Source organism: Megascapheus bottae, chromosome 14, assembly GCF_031878675.1.
Source record: "Megascapheus bottae isolate mThoBot1 chromosome 14, mThoBot2.hap1, whole genome shotgun sequence".
In the NCBI taxonomy this organism is placed as follows: domain Eukaryota; kingdom Metazoa; phylum Chordata; class Mammalia; order Rodentia; family Geomyidae; genus Megascapheus; species Megascapheus bottae.
The window spans coordinates 7,303,400-7,324,364 of record NC_143522.1 but is presented as its reverse complement, the minus strand read 5'-3'; the positions used below and the strand labels follow the sequence as shown (position 1 = coordinate 7,324,364).

The 20,965-nt window shown below is 37.3% G+C and overlaps 1 protein-coding gene and 1 non-coding gene across 3 annotated transcripts in view; one reads left to right on the top strand and one right to left on the bottom strand.

The window, feature by feature from the left end:
* Rad51b (RAD51 paralog B) overlaps positions 1-20,965 on the bottom strand; it is a 494,664-nt gene that overhangs the window by 462,875 nt on the left and 10,824 nt on the right. For both annotated transcript variants that reach the window (XM_090344342.1, XM_090344343.1), the window contains exons 5-7: positions 14,519-14,655; positions 7,830-7,949; positions 7,119-7,302 (exon numbers count right to left, since the gene is read on the bottom strand). In XM_090344342.1, the coding sequence (XP_090200468.1) occupies positions 7,119-7,302; positions 7,830-7,949; positions 14,519-14,655 (441 nt within the window). The remainder of the gene's footprint in view (positions 1-7,118; positions 7,303-7,829; positions 7,950-14,518; positions 14,656-20,965) is intronic.
* On the top strand, positions 5,558-5,664 carry LOC150054602 (U6 spliceosomal RNA). Its single transcript, XR_016537738.1, has one exon. It is a non-coding gene; the product is annotated as a U6 spliceosomal RNA (small nuclear RNA).

Below are 20,965 nucleotides of genomic sequence, written 5' to 3'. Positions count from 1 at the left end.
AAGGAGTTTCAGACATTCAGCCCAGGGTTGGCTGGATCCACCATTTCTCAGCTTAGCTGCCTTTTTTTTTTTGTGTGTCAGTCCTGGGGCTTGAACTCAGGGCCTGAGCACTGTCCTTGGGCTTTCCTCAAGGCTAGAGCTCTACCACTTAAGCCTGAGCACCACTTCCAGCTTCATTTTTCTATGTATGTGGTACCAAGGAATCAAACCCGGGTCTTCGTGAATGCTAGGCAAGAACTCTTATCACTAGGCCAAACTCCTGGCACCAGATTAGCTGCCTTTTACAGAATGTACCAAATATTATGTAAAGAACCTTACAGACATTATCTCATTTAATCACCACATCTCCATGAGTAAGATTTAATACTATTCTCATTTCCCAAACAGGGAAACAAAGTGTTTGAACTTATACTAGGTCTTAAAATTAACAACAGTGGGACTCTGATTCAAGCGAATATCTAACACCAAAACTAGTACTTCATATTAACTACCAGGTTCAAGGGAGCCAGGACAGAGGCTGGTAGGAAGTACCCAAGCACTGAATTTATTTTGAAAGTGGGACAAAGAGGATTTGCTGGAATATGAACATCAGTGTTTTAAAGGGGTTTGGATAATAGCTTCAGGACCAGATAACCAAATGGAGGAGAGCCAACACCCAAAAAGAATGTACCTTCTCCAGATACAACCAGTTGTATGTTTTTATGAGCTCCTCTAGCCAATTTTTATGAGCTCTAGCCAATTCAGAGACATAAAAAGTATTTTTTTAATTTTTAGTTTTGAAATTATTTTAGATTTTACAAAATTGCAAAAAGAGTATAGACTTCTCTCAGCTTCTTCTGGGTTACTATATTATACACCATAAACTAATGAACAAAACTAATGAACTAGGAATGATATAGTGTCATTAACTAAATCTGATAGTTTTGAGAAATTACCAATAAAGCTATGGTTATATCACTTTATATCCCATATATATACAACTACAAATTGTCACTATAGAGGGGGGAAAAAAGATGTTTTAAAATCCAAAGGCAACCTTGGGCTCTACTAGCAGAGATTTGCAATAGAGCAAAATCTTGATACATAAGGCCATATAATGTGAAGCTAATTGAAAGGACCTCCAAGATATTGAAACAAAAGCCATATAATGAATGATTGTTGTCCTTAATGTACTATGTTGTCTCTCATCTCCTTTGCTGTCCCTTGGTTATCTCATATTGGTATAGTATCTCACTTTGTTATCTGATATATTGAATTTATTTGTATTTGGATATTTGAAATTTGATAGGGAAGGGGGGAAAACCAAGACGGGTGGGGGATGTGGGAGGGGAGGGAAATGGGTACCAAGACATGTGAAAGGGTATCAATGTATGTGAATTAATGCACCTTCTATCTGGCAAATATCATGTAACCCTTTTACTAATTACAATAAAAAAAAAATCCAAAGGCAAGAAGAAAGGAAAGTTGCCTTCTGTAAATCCTTTTACTGTAAGTGCCCTGATTATGAAGAGTCCCAAGATATCCCTGTAGCTTAAAAGATTTGCTTGAAGGACTCGGATTACTTAATATTCTATTCAATGAACTATCTCTATCTATGTCTTATGTCTATACCAAATGAACTATCTCTATGTATTATGCCAATGAACTATCTCTATGTCTTATGCCAATGAACTATCTCTGTCTATGCCAATGAACTATCTCTATGTCTTATGTCTATGCCAAAAGATAGAAGTTAACATCAGCAAAGAGGAAATGCGTAAGAAAGTCCAGAAGAAAATATGCACAGCTCCTGAAGAGTTAAGGGACAGCGCCCAGGTCCAGAGTTCAAGTCCCACAACCACCAAAAAAAAAAAAAAAGATTAATACTTAATAGGGTTCCAAATAAGTAAAAATCAAAATCTCCACAAATATTATAAAAGAAAAAGTTATCTTAAGTCCTTAGTGTTATTAATCAGAAACAGCTCTAAAGAAGTAAGTCACCATAATAAAATGTCAGAAAAAATAATAATAACCCTGTTCCAGTTTCCTGTAACTTCAACATGCTCTGAATATTCCTAAGGTTTCAAGATGTTATTAACCTGAACATCTTGAAACTTGGAAAAAGGAATCAAGCCATCTATGGGACCAAATGTCATAAATTTAAAACCCCTTTAGGGCACTAAAAGTCTCTAAAATTCAGAATTCTATGTACTACTTCACCCTATTTTTTTTTCTTTTTTTTTTTTTTTGCCAGTCCTGGGCTTAAGCTCAGGGGCTGAGCACTGTTCTTGGACTTTCTCAAGGCTAGAGCTCTACCATTTGAGCCTCAGCACCATTTCCGGCTTTTTTCTATGTATGTGGTACCGAGGAATCGAACCCGGGTCTTCGTGCATGCTAGGCAAGCACTCTACCACTAAGCCAAACTCCCGGCCCCCTTTTTTTTTTCCTTCACCCTATTTTTTAAAGGTTTTTCTCATATAAACTATTCCACAGAGTTTTTGTCAATTTCTATAACACCAATAAAATGTGAAGATCTAAATCTTGACTAATAAATCTTATTATACACTACTGATGAAGAGAACAAAAAAAGAGCTTGAGAAATCAGGTTTTCTGCAACTTTGAGGGAGAACATTTGTTCTTAGATGTTTACAAGTACACAAATCACTCAGAAAGTAGTCATTAATTTAAAGCACAAGTTACTGGTGTTAGGGATAGAGGTCAGAGATAGAGTACTTGCCTAGATATTTGATCCACAGTACTACTAAAATAAATAAAATACAAATTACTGACTTCACTTTCGAGATTGAAACCACCTGAACTTAAATTGAAATAAATTTAAAATTTTAAGGACATGTCTCAGCATGTTCGTTAAGGATTACTACATTTCAAGCAGATTCTAATATGCCAGCAGTATTCACTAGCTGTCCAAATAGGTTCAACAACAAAAACATGGCTTTAAAAAAATGTTCCACAAAGAAAAATTAACAAGAGGCGAAGAAACTATTTTGTTTCTTATTTTTAAGTCTTCATGCAGGCTATTACAGTGCATCACAGACTGGTATTTTAACAGATTTTTAATGTTGTCTATGAATTGTGACGATTATAGCAATTTTTTAGAAAGTGGGCTAGGCCAAAGCCTAGCTGCTGAAATGAAGTTCACTAATTAAGCAAACACGTACTTGAGGTTACAGAAAATTTAAACCAGAGAAAGAAAAAATCGTGACATCCTCTGGCATTAAAAGCTTCTTTTTTCTTCTCTTTTTTTCTTTTTTCTGGCAGTACTATAGCTTGAACTCAGGAACTCAGGGCAACAGCATCGTGCTGCCAGGCAGACATTCTACCACTTCAGCCACACCTCCAGTCCCTTTCTTGCATGGACTGTTTTTCAGATAGAGTCTCTATGCCTGGGCTGACCAGTCTGGGAGCATCACTGGGGCTGACAGGAGCATGTCATTTCACCCAGCAGCTGTGCTTCTGCCATAAGGAGGAAGGAGGATAACAGGCACACATCATGCCACCACGGCTTGACATGAAACCTCAAGAATTCTTTCTTTTCTTTTCTTTCTTTTTTTGGCCAGTCCTGGGGCGTGAACTCAAGGCCTGGGCACTATCCCGGGACACTTTTTGCTCAAGGCTAGTGCTCTGCCACTTGAGCCACATTGCCACTTCTGGCTTTTTCTGTGTATGTGGTACTGAGGAATCAAACCCAGGGCTTCATACATGCTAGGCAAGCACTGTACATTCCCAGCCCTCAAGAACTTTTATTTTTATGTTTATTATTTTTTTGCCAGTCCTGGGCTTGAGCTCAGAGCCTGAGCACTGTCCTTGGACTTTCTCAAGGCTAGAGCTCTACCACTTGAGCCTCAGCACCACTTCCGGCTTTTTTCTACGTATGTGGTACTGAGGAATTGAACTCGGGTCTTCATGCATGCTAGGCAAGCACTTTAACCACTAGGCCAAACTCCTGGCCCCAAGAACTTTTATTTTTATGCATGGGCTAGCCATGAACTTCAACAGCATAATCTCTATCTCCCAAGTAGCTATGACAACAGGCTGCACATAGTAGGGCTTCTTATTTCTTAAAATGAAATGTGCATACATACACAACAGTCTTTGGGTATACAGCCATAATTTGGGGAAACACTCAAAATGACGTACCAAAATTATCACTAAGATATAGGATATTTCCATCATTCCAAAAAGTGTTCTCCTACATATCTGTACCCAGTCTCTCTACCCAGTCCCAGCTTCTATATCACTGACCTGATCTTCATTTTCACAGTTTTTCACGATGCTGTATGGGTAAGGATATAGTTCAACAGGCATACAGTGTTCATCTAGGAAGCCCAAGGCCATCTGAGTGTGGCTTCTTTCTCTAATATAGGTACTTCTGTTGTTTATATCTCTAGTTTATTCTTTCATATTGCTGAGTAAAACTGTATAACAGGAATGTTACCGTATTAGGTCCATTCTTTCTGCCATTTACTGAAAGGATGAATTTTGCAATGGAGAATGTGTTTACTCACAAGCAAGCAAAGCATAAGGAGAACATCCTTATGAGTACTTGAACATCCCATGAGTACTTGAAAGGAATGCATATTCTCCTAACATTGATATATTCTGCAAATGTCAATTAGATTAAGTTTTTGATTATGTAATTTGGGTCTTCTATATCTTTACTATCTTTCTATATACAATACAATTATGGAGAGAGAAGGTGGAATCATCATACATGAAGGTACATTCACAAATATATGTACATATACACCCATATCATAAGCAAAATCAAATATAAATACTATACACTACTTATTTTCATATTGTTAAATATTACAGTTCACTTGTACTTAAACAAAAGGACATATTGTGTGCCAAAATGTTAGAGAACAGGCTAGTATGCATTGTTTCCCACTGAACCCTCAGAAGCTGTCAGACATCCACCTATTAAACTAGTTCCACTAGACTAAGAGAATCTCTTCTCCTCCTTCTTTGATTTCTGATAAGTCCAGATAGTTAACAGCCTCTTCTAAACTTAAGAATCCTTTTTTTTTTAGGGGGGGGGCAGGCGCCAGTGATTCTGTCTTTAATCTTCAATTAGCCACCAGAAAACTGGAAGTACCACTGTGGCTCCAAGTAGTGGAGTGCTAGCCTTGAGCAGAAGAGCTCAAGGACAGCACCTAGACTCTGAATTCAAGCCCCACTACCAACAAAAGAAGAAAGAAGGAAAGAAATTAAAAAAGAAAGAAAGGAAGAAAGGAAGGAAGGAAGAAAGAAAGAAAGAAAGAATTAAAGACTAAAAAGAAAAACCAAGTCTGCAACTCATATATTCAGAAATATTTCTCTTTTTTTTTTTTTTTTTTGGCCAGTTCTGGGGCTTAAACTCAGGGCCTGGGTACTGAACACTATGCCCCAGCCAGAAATTTCTTAATATCAGTACCTGCTATGTGTTAGGCACTAACACAGTTAAAGTAGACAAAAACAGGCCGAGAGTATGGCCTAGTGGTAGAGTGCTTGCCTAGCATGCATGAAGCCCTGGGTTTGATTCTTTGGTACTAGACACACAGAAAAAGCCAGAAGTGTACTCACTTCAGTAGCACATATACTAAAACTGGAACGATACAGAGAAGATTAGCATAGCCCCTGTGCAAGGATGACATGTAAATTTGTGAAGCGTTCCATATTTTTATGTACTATGTTAGTTCTCATCTCTTTTGTTGTCCCTTGGTTATTCTCATATTGTTACAGCATTTTACCTTGTTATCTGGTATATTGTATATATGATTATTTGTTTATTTGAAATAGGAAAGGGAAGGGGGGAAAACAAGATGAGGGAAGGGAGCAGAGGGAGGGAAATGGGGACAAATACATGAGAAGAGGTATCAATATATGTGAAGTAATTTACCTTCTATCTGGTGAATATAACCCTTCTATTAATTACAATTAAAAAATTAAAAACCAAAAAAAATAAAATATAAGAGAGAAAAAGCCCAAAGTAGTGCTGTGGCTCAAAGGGTAGATTGCTAGCCTTGAAAAAGCTCAAGGGCAGTGTCCCATTCCTAAGTACCCAAGTGCCCAAGTTCAAGCCCCAGGACTGGCAAAAAAAAAAAAAAAGTACACAAGGATCCTGTAACAGTTCTATAGAGTAAAAGGAACATCCAAGCAATAAACATATGAATATACTAGTCTAAAAACTGTTATGGATAACTGTAAAGCATAGAAAAAGAGATTTGTGAGGGATGTACATGGTCAGGGAAATCCTTACTACAAAAGTATCCAAAAAGGAAAATCTCACAGGAAACTAGAGGCAAAAGTCTTACAGAGATAGAGAGAGAGGGGGAAGAGAAAGAAAGAGACAGAAAGAGAGGAAGGAAGGAAGGAAGGAAGGAAGGAAGGAAGGAAGGAAGGAAGGAAGGAAGGAAGGAGAAAGAAGAAAAGCTTAATAATACTAAATGTTGTGTGGCTATAGAAATAAAACCCTCCCACAAGCTGGCAGGTGAAAGTAAGGCTTGCTTAAGAATTACAGTTTATACCCACAAACCCTTGCAATATTGCCTCATCTTCAGATTCCCTGATAACAGACCCACAACTGACAGCAATGCTGAATCGTTCCAGATTTCCCTACTGGTGTTTTCATTACCAGAGCTCCAAACATACCTTAATGGTTGATTCTGTGGCAAACCAAATCTTACTGTATGTAAAAGTATTGAACATAACTGTATATAAAAGAGTACTGAACACAACAACACAGGATCTAGTTCTAAAATATTTATCAAACTGACAATTAGTACAGGAAAAGGAACTTCATAAAACTAGGTGTAGGCTAGCCCATAGTATTTTACTACTTAATAGTTATCTGTCTGTGACAAATATGACACAAAACATACACAATAAGTGAACAGCAATAGAGTATCTATTGTAACTGCAAACTATAAACGATTAAATCAATCTCTGTCTCAAATTATTAAAAGGGTAAAATAATCTCAGCAAATGAAGTAATTTAAGAAAATTTACTATTGCAAGTGTACTGAACTACCTTTTAAAAAATCGTCTGTTTTACATTTTCCTCTATTTTATTACATGACATAAATCAACGATGTTAATAGAAAAGAAAGATAAATGAGGGTGAAAGAAAAACTTACAGGGATTGAAAACTCCTCTGCCAAATATTTTAGTAAAGATGCTTCTTTAGCCAAGAATTTGTTCCTTTCTTTCATATTGCCTTGAAGTTGTGTGTCAAACTCCTTTCTGACCACAGATGCAATGGAGTCTACGATCACTAGTTTAACACCTTTTGAAATAATTTCTTCTTCTAAAGATTCAATCCTACAAAAGCAGAATTTTAAAAAATAATACACAAAGTTAAAACCTAAGTTAAAAAGTGATTCTTAGTTCCAATAAACTACTTAGCAAAAGCTGGAAATGATGATGTGGCTCAAGTGGTATAGCACCAGCCTTGAGTAAAAGAAGCTAAGAGTTAGTGCCTAGGCCCTGAGTTCAAGCCCCAGGACTAACCACACCCCCCCAAAAGAAAAAAGTTCATTTTTTTAAAACTTTAAAACAACAGCAAATTAGTCTTCTCTAAGTTACTTCTTATGTTACTTCTCTGATTTATTTCCCACAGTTCTCATACATGAGAACATTTTTTCCTTTACTCAACATGAAAAATAAAAGATTTTTTAAAGGAATTTTTTAATATATATTTTCATTGTAATTAATAAAAGGGTTACATGATATTTGCCAGATAGAAAGTGCATTAATTCACATACATTGATACCCTTTCACATTTAAAGGAATTTTTAAAGCATTACTAAAGTAATAAAATTTAAAACAAACAAATAAAAATAGCATACCGTCGCAGAACTTCATTACAGGTAAGTTCCCGGTAAAGATGAACTTTACTACTTGTCAAAATTAACTTTTCTTCAGAGTTGAAATATCTGGGAAAGCGGGATTCTGCTATCTCAATCAGCCTAGATGGGGAAAAGGGCACAGGAGAAAAGAATCAATTCTTCTGAACCTCTCATGAATTTTACATGAGAAACTCCTAAACTGCTTTATCAATAGAGAAGGTTTAAGCAAAATCACTGAAAATATAAGCCTTGAGTGTGATCTGTCCTTTTCCAAAGGGTAGCTGTCAGAAAATGAGACCAGCAAGGGCTTTTAGGTCTCATCTAATCTTGAGTAAGCAATATGTCTCAAAGATTTATTTTCTTGGGAATAAATGTTTAATAAATAATATTTGCCTCACAGCTATAGATACATTAGTAAATAAGAAAAGCCTTTCATTTTCCAAAATGCACAAAATGTACCTGAACAAATAGGGCACAGAATCATTTTAATAATCAGATATGAGTCTCATTGCTTTAAAAAATTTCCTTTCTTGGGACTAGGAGTTTGGCCTAGTAGTAGAGTGCTTGTTTAGCATGCAAGAAGACCAGGGTTCGATTCCTTGGTACCACATACATAGAAAAAAAAATCCAGAAGTAGTGCTGTGGCTCAAGTGGTAGAGCTCTAGCTTGAGAAAGCCCAAGGACATTGCTCAGGCCTTGAGTTCAAGCCCCAGGACTGGTTAAAAAAAAATGCTTTCTCAATTAAAATTTAATTCATACAAAAAATCTGGTATCATTTACCTAACAAACAATACTGTTATCTAGACAAATTAATGTTTCCCAGTTGTTTGAGAGCAAAGGAAAAATGACTTCTAAACATGAAATTGTGACATCAAGGGTAGATCTAATGATATGAGGTGTGCTGAGTGTACAAGAGTCACAAGCTGAAACAGGCAGCTATCATCAGCAAGACATGGGAAGCACTATGAGAAATAACAAATGTGTAGGGCTTAAGATGTTAAAAATACAACTGTTGGAGTATAACTGTCTTCCAGTTAAAATGGCACGTTATCACCCTAGTACTTAGCCATCTAAGGGGCCTGGGAGGAGAGACTGTAAACACAAAAAACATCCTATATTTTATATTCCATTTGGAGACACACAATAAAAGAAGACACTGTTTTTATCTCTAAACAGTTAAGAGTTCCCAGAAGAGATGGGTCACTTTAAATGGTTAAACAAAATAAATTTATTTCATATGCTATAATCAGAAAGGAAAGGAAAACACCTAAAACAACAAAAGAGAAGAAAGAAATAAGTAACCAATAATTTTTTTTCTTTTTTTTTTTTTCCTTTTGTGGGTCATGGGGCTTGAACTCCACCTGGGCGCTGTCCCAGAACTCATCAGCTCAAGGCTACTGCCCTCCTTGAGCCAAGCCCCACTTCCCATTTTCTAGAAGTTTATTGGAGATAGGAGTCTCAGGTCCTTTTGTGTCTGGGCTAGCTTTGAACCTTGATTCTCAGATCTTAGCCTCATGAATAACTAGGATTACAGGTGTGAGCCACTGCACTTGGCTTATAATATCCTCTCAGTAGAACTGGTGATATATATTATATATTTTATATATATATGCATATATATATATGTATTTCTACTTCTATCCAATTACCATGTTCAATACCTGTAGTGTATGGTTGTTTGCACATCAATATACCACAGTTTTCTATATGCTCTAAATGTTTTTATTTTAGAAAATATGAAAACTATAAATCAAAACTAAACACAAATGTATCATATGCGTAAGTATTCTATATGCTTCATTAGGGCAAGTAACAGAAAAGAAGTTATCTTTGACTCCCATGCCAAAACAGTGCCACCTAGTGGACACCTTGTAAAATGGGTTCCTTTGAAAGGATACACAAGACTTAGGTACTCAACATTTATATTAGGCATTGTTTTAAGAACTAAGGATATGGCAATGTCATACAGAGAGGAAAAAAGGAAAGAGGGAAAGAAGAGGAAAGGGAAGGATATCCAGTGGGACAGTGGGTGAGAACAGAGCACTTCTGCAATGCAACTTACTGAACAGTTTAAGAAAAATGAAGAACTATCAGGCATAAAATTGAAGAAGGAAATAAGGTGAGAATAGGTCTGGCAAACTCTAAAAGCTTGGAGAAAATATATATAATAGTGTTTGAACTCAAGGCTTCATGTTTGCTAGGGAGGTATTCTATCATGAGCCTTGCCTCTTTCATACAGTTTAAACAAATAGTTTTAATTTCTTCCTCTTTTCTCCTCTCTCCGTGGAGATAAGAGTCTCACTTTCAGTGTGGGCTGGCTGGCTTTGAATCATGATCCTCAGATCTCAGCCTCCTGAGTAGCTAATATTACAGCCACCAGCATGGCTGACACCATGTTTTGTTTTTTGTTTTTAAAAGTGAGTTTAATAGGGAACAGGGGGAAAACAAGATGAGGGGTGGGGGAGGGGGGAAGGGAAATGGGGACCATGACATGTGAAAGGGTATCAATGTGTGGGAATTAATGCACCATTTATCTGGCAAATATCATGCAACCCTGCTATTAATTACAATAAAAATATATTTTAAAAAGTGAGTTTAATTTTATTTTTTATTGTCGAGGTAATGTATAGAGGAATTACAGTTACATTCGCCAGATAATAGGTGCATTACTTCTCCCACATTGATACTTCTTCTCATGTTTCTGTCCCCATTTCCTTCCCCCACCCACTCCCAATCATCTTGTTTTCACCCTTCCCTTTCCTATTTCAAATAAGCAAATAAATGTATATACAATATACCAGATAACAAAGTCAGATACAGTAACAATATGAGATTAACCAAAGGGCAACAAGAGAGAAGAGAAATAACATACTACATTAAGAACAACAATCACATAAGATAAAGCTCTTGTTTCCATATCCTAGAGATCCTTTCATTTAGTCTCATCCTACATGACCTCATGTACCTAGGTTATGAGATATTGTAATTCTCTGCTAGGAGAGTCCTAGATGTGTACTAATTATTACAAATGAGGGAAACCATTGAGCCTAAGTTCCTTTGGGTCTGGTTTACTCACTTAATATGATTTTTTCCCAAGTCTTTCCATTTCCTTACAAATGGGGTGATGTCATTCATTCTGATGGTTGCACAGAATTCCATTGTGTATAAATACCACATCTTCATCTAATCATCTACTGAGGGGCATCTGGGTTGGTTCCATACCTTCACTATGGTAAATAGTGCTGCAATGAACATCGTTGTGCTAGTGGCTTTAGTATGTTCTTGTTTCTGGACCTTTGGGTAAATGCCAAGTGGAATTGCTGGGTCATAGGAGAGCTCTATGTTTAGTCTTTTGAGAAATCGCCATACTGCTTTCCATAGTGGTTGAAAGAGTTTACCTCCCACCAACAGTGTAGTAGCGATCCCTTCTGGCCATATCCCCACCAGCATCTGTTGTTATTAGATTTCTTGATCATGGCCATTCCAACTGGAGTGAGGTAGAATCTCAAAGTTGTTTTGATTTGCATTTCTTTTATGGCCAGAGACGTCGAGCATTTCTTCATGTGTCTATAGGCCATCCTTATTTCTTCTTCAGAGAAGTCTCTCTTTAAGTCTTTAGCCCACCTTTTAATGGGATGGTTGTTTCTTTGAAGATTTGTTTTGGAGAGATTCAATTTTTTAGCTGTAGGTATATTTTAGATATGAGGCCTTTGTCTGTTGTATGGCTAGTGAAGATCTCCCATTCTATGGGGCTTTCTATTTAACTTGCTAGCTATATCCTTTGCCATACAGAAGCTCTGCAGTTTAATGCAGTCCCATTTGTCCAAACTTTAATTTGTTATGTTTCTGGGGTTTATTAAGAAAGTTTCAACCTGTACCAAGGAGGCCTAGTGTATCTCCTATTCCTTCTTGTAATGTTTTCAGGGTATCTGCCCATACCTCAAGGTCTTTGATTCATTTGGAATTAATCCTGGTGACACCAGATTTTTGTTCTGTCATTTCCCACAGTTTGTAGTTTGTTGATTACATCTCTCCAATGTAGATTATGTTTCTCTCTTCTCTATTTTATAAACTGGAAGCTGGTCTGAAGGCTTGATCATACTCATACTTAGTTTTCCTTCCAGCAGAAGAGACCTCAACGATGTTCAATGTTTTCACATAATTCTAGCAGCCTTTGATATTCAATGCCTAGATCTATTAGATTGTTTGGTCTTGCCATTTGGGGATATTCTGCCATCCCTTATTCACTTAGTACTGAAATCCTTCCATAAAAAAAGCTATTTGCTTTTCAGTAATACAGTTCATATAGAAGAGGATTTTTTAAAAATTATCAGAATAATAGGTAACTTCTCCATAATTCTTCATTGATAATTAACTAGCTCCTTCTCTTTTTTCCCCCCCCCAGTCCTGGGCCTTAATCTCAGGGCCTGAGCACTGTCGCTAGGCTTTTTCAAGGCTAGAACTCTACTCAGAGCACCACTTCTGGCTTTTTTCTATGTGTGTGGCACTGAGGAATCAAACCAGGGTCTTCATGCATGCCAGGCAAGCACTCTACCACTAGGCCAAACTCCTAGCCTAACTAGTTCCTTCTTAACTCTCATGAAGTCAAGTATTTCATGTCTTAATTTCTTTTATTCTTTCTTTGTTTCTGTCTGTCTTTCTGTCTTTCTTTTTGTCAGTCCTGGGTACTCTGGGCTTGGGCACTGTCCCTGAGCTCTTCAGCTCAAGGCTACTGCCCTACCCCTTGAACAACAGCACCACTTCCGGTTTTCTAGTGGTTAATTGGAGATAAGAGTATTATAGACTTTAGTGCCCAAGCTGGCTTTCACCATGATCCTCAGACCTTAGCCTCCTGAGTACTAGGATTACAGGTGTGAGTCACCACACCTGGCCTTAATTCCTTTCTTATTCTTTTTTTTGGGGGGAGGGGTCATGAGACTTGAACTAGGGTTGGGTGCTGTCCCTGAGCTCTTCAGCTCAAGGCTTTCTACCTACTCTTCAGCCAAGCCCCACTTCCCATTTTCTAGAGGTTAATTGGAGATAAGAGTCTCAGATCCTTTTGTGCAGGGGCTGGCTTTGAACCTCGATCCTCAGATCTCAGCCTCCAATGTAGCTAGGAGTACAGGCATAGGCCATTGCGCCCAGCTTCCCTTTTTATTCTTATTGACATTCAACTTACTTCATCTTTGGCCAGCAGAGGCTCTTCATGTTGACTTTTGAGTTGTTTGGACCCTGCAGTTTTGTTTTTGCTTTTGTTTTTTTGGTTTTGTCCATTGTGGGGCTTGGACTCTGGGACTGCCTGCTGTCCCTGAGCTCTTCAACTCAAGGCTACTACCCTACCCCTTGAGCCACAGCGCCACTTCCGATTTTTGAGTGGTTAATTGGAGATAAGAGTCTCATTGACTTTCATGCCAGGCTAGATTTGAACTACGGTCCTCAGACCTCAGCCTCCTGAGCAGTTAGGATTAGAAGGTGAGCTACCAAGCCCAGCTTAACACTGCAGTTTTTTACTTGCTTCCGTACTATCTAACATACTGTTATAGACTCCAAGTTTCCCACTTTAGATTGAGAAGCAGTCATTTCTTAGGGAATCCCCATTCCTTTTGTAAGGATTTTAAAATCTGGAATACACTTATCAGAAATTTCCTGAGTAGTTACTATCTGTCAGTCACTGGACTTAGCTTTTTTAATGATACAAAGGTATAACAAACTCCACAAGTTGATAGGCCAGCAGCAGGAGTCTATAGCCAAAAAGAAGAGAAAAATCAAGAGAGAGGAAAAAAAGGAAATAATAGGCTCTAAGCAAAATACTCAGTTTGGAATTTACTTGATCAGAGCCAATTTGTTTTAAATGGTACTGTTTAGAAAGAAGTAAAGGGAAGATCTGATTCATAATGACACAGTTACAGGAGTATACTTTTACCTAAGTATACTTTTACCAGAAGAATCGAATCAATCTCCAGATGTATATACATCCTGGCTAATAAATGTCCACTCACTAACAGTTTACATCCAAATAGCAAGTACTTTTGAAGTAGCTGATCTTTTCGCTTTCTTTTTAGTCTTTTCCTTTCTCCATTTTCTATGAACATTCCTCAGCTGCTTTACCTTCTTCCTTCCAAACCTTCTGAAAAACACAGCTTCTCCACAAACCCATTATATATCATCAAGAAAAGGACAGAAAATGGGCTGGGAGTTTGGTCTAGTGGTAGAGTGTAGCATTCACAAAGACATGGGTTCGATTCCTCGGTACCACATATTCATAGAAAAAGCCAGAAATGGTGAGGTGACTCAAAGTGGTAGAGCTCTATCCTTGAAAAAGCCCAAGGACAGTGCTCAGGACCTGAGTTTAAGGCCCAGGACTGGCAAAAAAAAAAAAAAAAGGACAGAAAAGAGAAACATAAACTGCTTCCTGTGTCTGTTTTTAAGGACACAGCTAGCACCCTGTCACTTGAGCCACAGCATCACTTCTAAAGCTTTTTCTGAGTATGTGATACAGAGGAATCAAACCCAGGGCTTCATGCATGCTAGGCGAGCACTCTATCACTAGGCTAAGCTTCTGGCCTTAAAGGATAATTTCTACAAAATCTTTTAATCCTAAAAATATAGTAAATGTTATTTGTATGTTCCACACTGTATAAAGGTCATAAAAGGAAAGCAATATAATGGAAAATAATAAAATATCCTACCTTTCAGCACTAAATGCAGATTCTGTGTCAATGTACACGACAGCTCCTTCTAAACCTCCCATGTTGGTAGGTAATGTAGCCAACACACTCATCATTATGCAAAATTGGGTTTTTCCACAACCTGGAGGACCTGTAATCTAATTTTTAAAAATTATATAAACACAGTAAGACAGACAAAGCAAATCCTTCTAGGAACTTGCTGCAAAAACAGTCCTAACCAGCCTGTGTTGTAAGAAAAGAACCTAACCCTGCTACCCTACACATTCATTGTATGTAATGAATTAACTTTTTCCCTAAGCATCCAGATTGGTATTCCTTATGTTCTACCCTTGGGAGAGATGGGCTAAGTCTGTGTTTTGTAATTCTGATGAAAAACTATAGTTGAGAGAAGCTGAAGTATTCATTTACACATTTGCATTGACAGTGACATTGTGAAAACAACAATAAGGAACAAGTTTTTTAAACTGTAGGGATTCCTTGGAAGGAATTATTGTTGCTCTAGTGGAATGAGTTAGGTCTGGCTGGGGCAGAACTAACTTCATGCTCTTCACAGCTACTTCATGCTCTTGGTCAATTCTGTATAAGGCCATTTCCCTAAGTGAGTCTCCATCATGCTATGGATGCTGGGGGTAAGTAAGGGTTTGGAAAATGCCAGTGCCAGCTGTATGAGCCTTCGGCCACTACAATCCTTAGCCAAATCTCTCTACCTTATAAAGTACCCAGCCTCTGGTGCTTTGTTAAAATAAATTGGTATACTAATGGAATAAGATGGGTGGGATTTTTTTTGAAGTGTTAAACAGCTTTTTTGTTTTGGTTTTGGTTGGTCATGGGGCTTGAACTCTGTGCCTGGGTGATGTCCCTGAGCTCTTCAGCTCAAGGCTACTGCTCTACCACGTTGAGCCACAGCACCACTTCCAGTTGTCTGGTGGTTATTTGGAGATAAGACTTTTTTGCCCAGGCTGGCTTTGAACTGCATTCCTCAGATCTCAGCCTCCAGAGTAGCTGGGATTACAGGTATGAGCCACCAGCACCCAGCTTTTAATTTTTACTGTTATTATAAAGGTATATGTATGTACAAAGGGATTACAGTTACAAAAGTTAAGAGCACAGTTCTCTTTGAACAATGTCATCCCTAAGATGGATTTTTACAAAAATTAGCAAAATTTATACAATCCTAATGTATTCTTTTCTACATCTGATATGTCATCTTCTATCTGAACATATATTGCTTAAGGAAAATGCAACAATTCAATAGAAATGCTGAACGAATGATACCAAAAATATCCACTATACTCCACAAAGATCATTTGTACTATATTCTATACTATATCATGCTAAACTTCGTTATATATCCATTCACGAAAGGAACTATCTTAAGATGTTGTTTTTAATGCACTTCAAGTAATACACTTCAATTAAATTGTAATTGAAGCCAACAGTTCAGCATTTGGATCATAATCTCAAGTTTAGTACAAATGATTCTTCCTTTTAAAAATGTTACATTCAATGAGCTATACAAATGTCTCTCTACCAACTGATATACTACAACATGCACATATACATAGGCTACAATTTGGTTTTTATTTATTTTGAGGTGCTGTGGTTCAATGAAAGCTTAGATGGTATGATCTAACACTAGGCAGTTATATCCTACTCACATGCAACCTAAACTCTCATATAAAATATTCCTATCCCAGGAAATGTCCTCATATACGTTGTTTTATATTCAGAAAGTCTTTTATTTGGAGAACTATATCTTCTCTGGTAATACCTTTACCTCAGTGGCACATACCTATACACATACAAAAAGTAATTGTTAGCAGGGTGCTGGTGGCTCATGACTGTAATCCTAGCTACTCAGAATCGAAGTTCAAAGCCAGATCAGAAAAGTCCATGAAACTCATCTCCAATAAGCTACTCAGAAAAAGCTGGAAGTGGGACTGTTCCTGTGCCAACCCTCTCTCTTCACCTCCCTATTTACTGAGGACCTTTTATCAGTATAAAAAATAAGACCATATTTAAAAAAGGTAAACATGACAGTTGAAGTTGAATGTGGACCTTAAAAATGAACAAATGTGCCAGGTGTGGTGGCTCACGCCTGTAATCTAGCTACTCAGGAGGCTGAGATCTGAGAATCAGGGTTCAAAGCCAGCTTGGACACAAAAGAACCTGAGACTCTTATCTCCAATTAACCTCTAGAAAATGAGAAGTGGGACTTGGCTCAAGGGTAGGTTAGTAGCCTAGAGCTGAAGAGCTCAAAGATAATGCCCAGGCCCAGGAGTAAGGCAGTAGCCTTGAGCTGAAGAGCTCAGGGAGAGTGCCCAGGCGGAGTTCAAGCCCCATGATCCCCAAAAAAATAAAAAAAAAGAACAAATGCTTGAAAGTGGCGCTGTGGCTCAAGTGGTACAGCTCTAGCCTTGAGCTGTCGCACTCAGGGACAGCACTCAAGCCCAGAATTCAAGCCCCAACGATAGGGGAAAAAAAAAACCAACAGATGCTTATACTTCAGAGTCTGAGCTAACAGAACAAAGGACTGGCCTTCTACAACTGCCAGCAAGTTTCAGATATATTCTTTTTTTTCATATATTTTTATTGTAATTAATAGAAGGGTTACATTATATTCACCAGACAGAAGTTGCATTACTTCACATACATTGATACCCTTTCTCATGTCTTGGTCCCCATTTCCCTCCCCCCATCCCCACCCCTCAGATATAGTCTTACACTTTTAAAAGTTTAGGGCTGGAAGTTTGGCCTAGTGGTAGAGTGCTTGCCTAGCAGGCACAAAGACCCAGGTTTGATTCCTTGGTACCACATACATAGAAAAAGCCAGAAGTGGTGCTGTGGCTCAAGTGCTAAATCTCTAGCCTTGAGAAAGTCCAAGTGTTCAAGTGCTGAGCTCAAGCCAGGAGTGGCCAAAAAAAACAAAAAAAGAAAGAAAAGCTGAAAACTGTGAAATGCTCTATGATTTTTTTAATGGAAAAATCAAACAGGCCAGCATTTTAATTAATATGATGTTTACAAAATATTCAGCAAAGTATCAAGTAGCATGAAAACGTAAAGTTTTGATTTATTATTCCATCTTTAAAGAAAACATGCTTCATGGCAGAAGTTTGGCCTAATGGTAAGAGTGCTTACCTAGCATGCATGAAGACCTGGGTTAGATTCTTCAGTACCACATATATAGAAAAAAAGCCATATCTGGAGCTGTGACTCAAGTGGTAGAGCTCTAGCCTTGAGAACACCTACGGACAGTGCTCAGGCCCTTAGTTCAAGCCCTGGGACCGGCAAAAGAAGGAAGGGAGGAAGGAAAGAAGGAAGGAAGAAGGAAGGAAGGAAGGAAGGAAGGAAGGAAGGAAGGAAGGAAGGAAGGAAGGAAGGAAGGAAGGAAGGAAGGGAAGAAAGGAAGGCAGGCAGGCAGGCAGGCTCTTCAAAGTCTGAAAAGAACCAGATGCAAGTGGCACCTGGGGAAAATTGAACATCATATGAGTAACACTAAGAAATACCTGAATTTGCTTGGGATTTTTCTGTTTGGATTACAGTTTGAATAATAACACTTAAACTATAATAACTAATTTCTAATTCCATAGTCTCTTCATGTAGTCTTCTCTCCCTTTCAACTTCCCAAATTTACAACACATGCAATGTTATGGGTTGCCTAGCATTAAATTTCATTATTTTTTCAGGTTTACTTAGTGGATGAAAACATTTCAACATTAATCATTTCTAGTTTCAGACAGTTTAGCCCTGAATTCTAGCACTTAAACCACAAAATTTCAAGCTGTATTCAGTTCCCAGCTTCAATCCCAATAGTGGTTAGAAAAAGAAAACATGCCAAACCAGAACAGTCTAAGTTATTTGCTTCTTGGAAACTTAAAGTGAATGTAACATCACACACAGAAAATACCAGTAAAATACAATTCGCTTCATGTAATTAGGGCCAATATTTTTAACATTCCTGTATAAGAAATATATTTTTAAAAAGAACTAAAAGATTAAGATTGTATAGAGATATTCCCTTCTTGAATATCTGTTTGCTAAACACCTCACTTGAAATGATGTAAAAATCAATGTTAATAAATTCTTTAATAAAAAAAGAACTAAAACATTTTTTAAAAAGAAGAAAATAAATAGGGAAAAATCACTCAAATATCAGCAAAAATTAATGATCAGTTTGAAAAGGAAAAAATATAGTGCCAAAGAAAGAACACCTAATTAAGTAACAGAAAAAAAATTAAAGCCTACTCATTTTAATTTTAAATTAGACTACACGGTTGAGAGCTTGTGTCTGAGACAAGAGAGCTTGCAAAAAACTACGCATTTTTCAATGACCCGCTACTACTTCAATACCTGTCTCTGATTACTCAACAATTCTGTAAAAATATAATCAGGTCTTCAAACCATCAGGATTCAGTGTTTAAAATAACTAACTCTCCAAACCCTAAGACCAAAAGAAAAAAATCTTAGAAAGTCCAGGTTGCATTTCATCTCATGAAAAAAAAAATCTTAAATTACAACAGCATGTGGAAGAGATTTTTTGTTGGATTCTCTCCACCACTCCCTCTTATTTCATATTGATAGCCACCAATTTCTAAGTAACAGGAAAGGAGAGAGAGACAGAGAGAGAGAGAGAGAGAGACAGAGACAGAGAGAGAGACAGAGAGACAGAGAGACAGAGAGAAAGGGCACAAAAATAAGAAGACACAGAAATGACAAGTTGCACAGTTAAACAAAAATCAAACACATGCAGAGTGAAACATATTAGAAAACTATTAAGTATGTTTATTTCTTGCATAAGGGGTGAATGTACAATTGGGAACAATTATCCATATATATTGGGAACAATGAACCATATTGGGCACAACAATATCTATGTACTTCTGATCATATAAAATAAAATTTATTGAAATGAAGTCCAGGAAGTGAAAACAAGAGTTTTCTTTGTTGCTGTTTTTGTTTTCATTTCCTTTTGTTTGTTTGTTTTTCTCTGTCTTTGGGAGGGAAGGGGAAACACAGAAATGGTGGGATAAAGTGTAAAGAAATGCAATAGTAATACTCACTATACCCTAAGCTGAAAATGAATGATACAACATGTGGGTGGAAATAGGAGGAAATAACTGGGAGACAGGGAGGAAAGGACTAACATTGTTCAAAAAGAAATGTACACTTTATTGGATTTATGTAACCATAAGACCTCTGTGTATAACCTATACGCTAACAATATTTTTTTAATCCTGCTTTAGGACAGAAGCCTAGTTAACTTGCCTCTCAAAACAAAACAAAACGAGGCAGGATAAACAAATCATGTCAATAGGTCACGTTCAAGAAATTCCTATCTGAAATTTCTAATTTTCCCACTGCTGTTGCTAAAGTATGGCAGTTCTGAAATTGACACAGCTTCAACAAAACAAAGCCCACTTTTACAGACCTGCAGACCTATATGCAAGAAAAATGACTGGTGCAGTTGTCAGCAGCCAAAATATATACTAATAAAGTATTTAAACCTCAGGTTTCACTACTTCTATTGCATGGCCTATCCTTGTGGGCATGTGAGTTTACATTCCCCTGCTTTATCATCTCCTAGGCCACAGCTAACTCCACCAATGAGAAAGAAAAAGAACTTTAATGTGACTCATTCCTAGGGAAAATCAGGATGCTAAAATAGGACTCTAGCATCCTACCTCTATCTTTTTTGAATCAGAATCAATTTCACAGCAAAAATCCTCCACTGACAGATACCTGGTTTCCTTAAATCATGGACAAAGTATTGAAATGACTCAGGAAATAAAAATAATGTAGATATGGCCCACAGTATCATTTCTCATGACTAACCACAAAGAACTGGATAAAGCACTATCCATGTTGTAAGTATCAGCAATCTTTCATAGGCTTGCTCTCTTACACATACTCTTTAATGAAGTAATATAGATACAGCTTCTCTTTGTTGACACAAGTTTGGATCAGTCTGGGATCTTTAGATTACTTATGAAAATCCTTTTATTGATGATATCTTTAATACATTATTTTTGTGTCATAATAATAGTGTCTATCTCATGTATTCTCAGCAGGGTGACACTGACCCCAAGAGTGAAATTTAAGCTTGAAGAAACTGGGGTGGATGGAGAGGTAGGAGGAGTGCTTGTTCTTTTATATATGAAACACTGACATATAGGCAGAACAGAAACAGATGTATCTGTAGTATTAAAATTTCATTGGTCAGTGGGGGTGGAAGAGCAATGTAGGAACAATGTGTAGTGGATGACTATTTTTTAAAATGGTTCAGAAATGCGGATCTATTTTCTCTCACATGAGAAGGCCAAGGATTGATTTGATCTTCACAATATAATTTTTCAAAGGTTAAGCTCAAACTTCTCTTTACCATTTGCAGCTATAATAGATTCAGAACTGGCCACATATATATTCCATAAGTAAGGAATTTGATTTTCC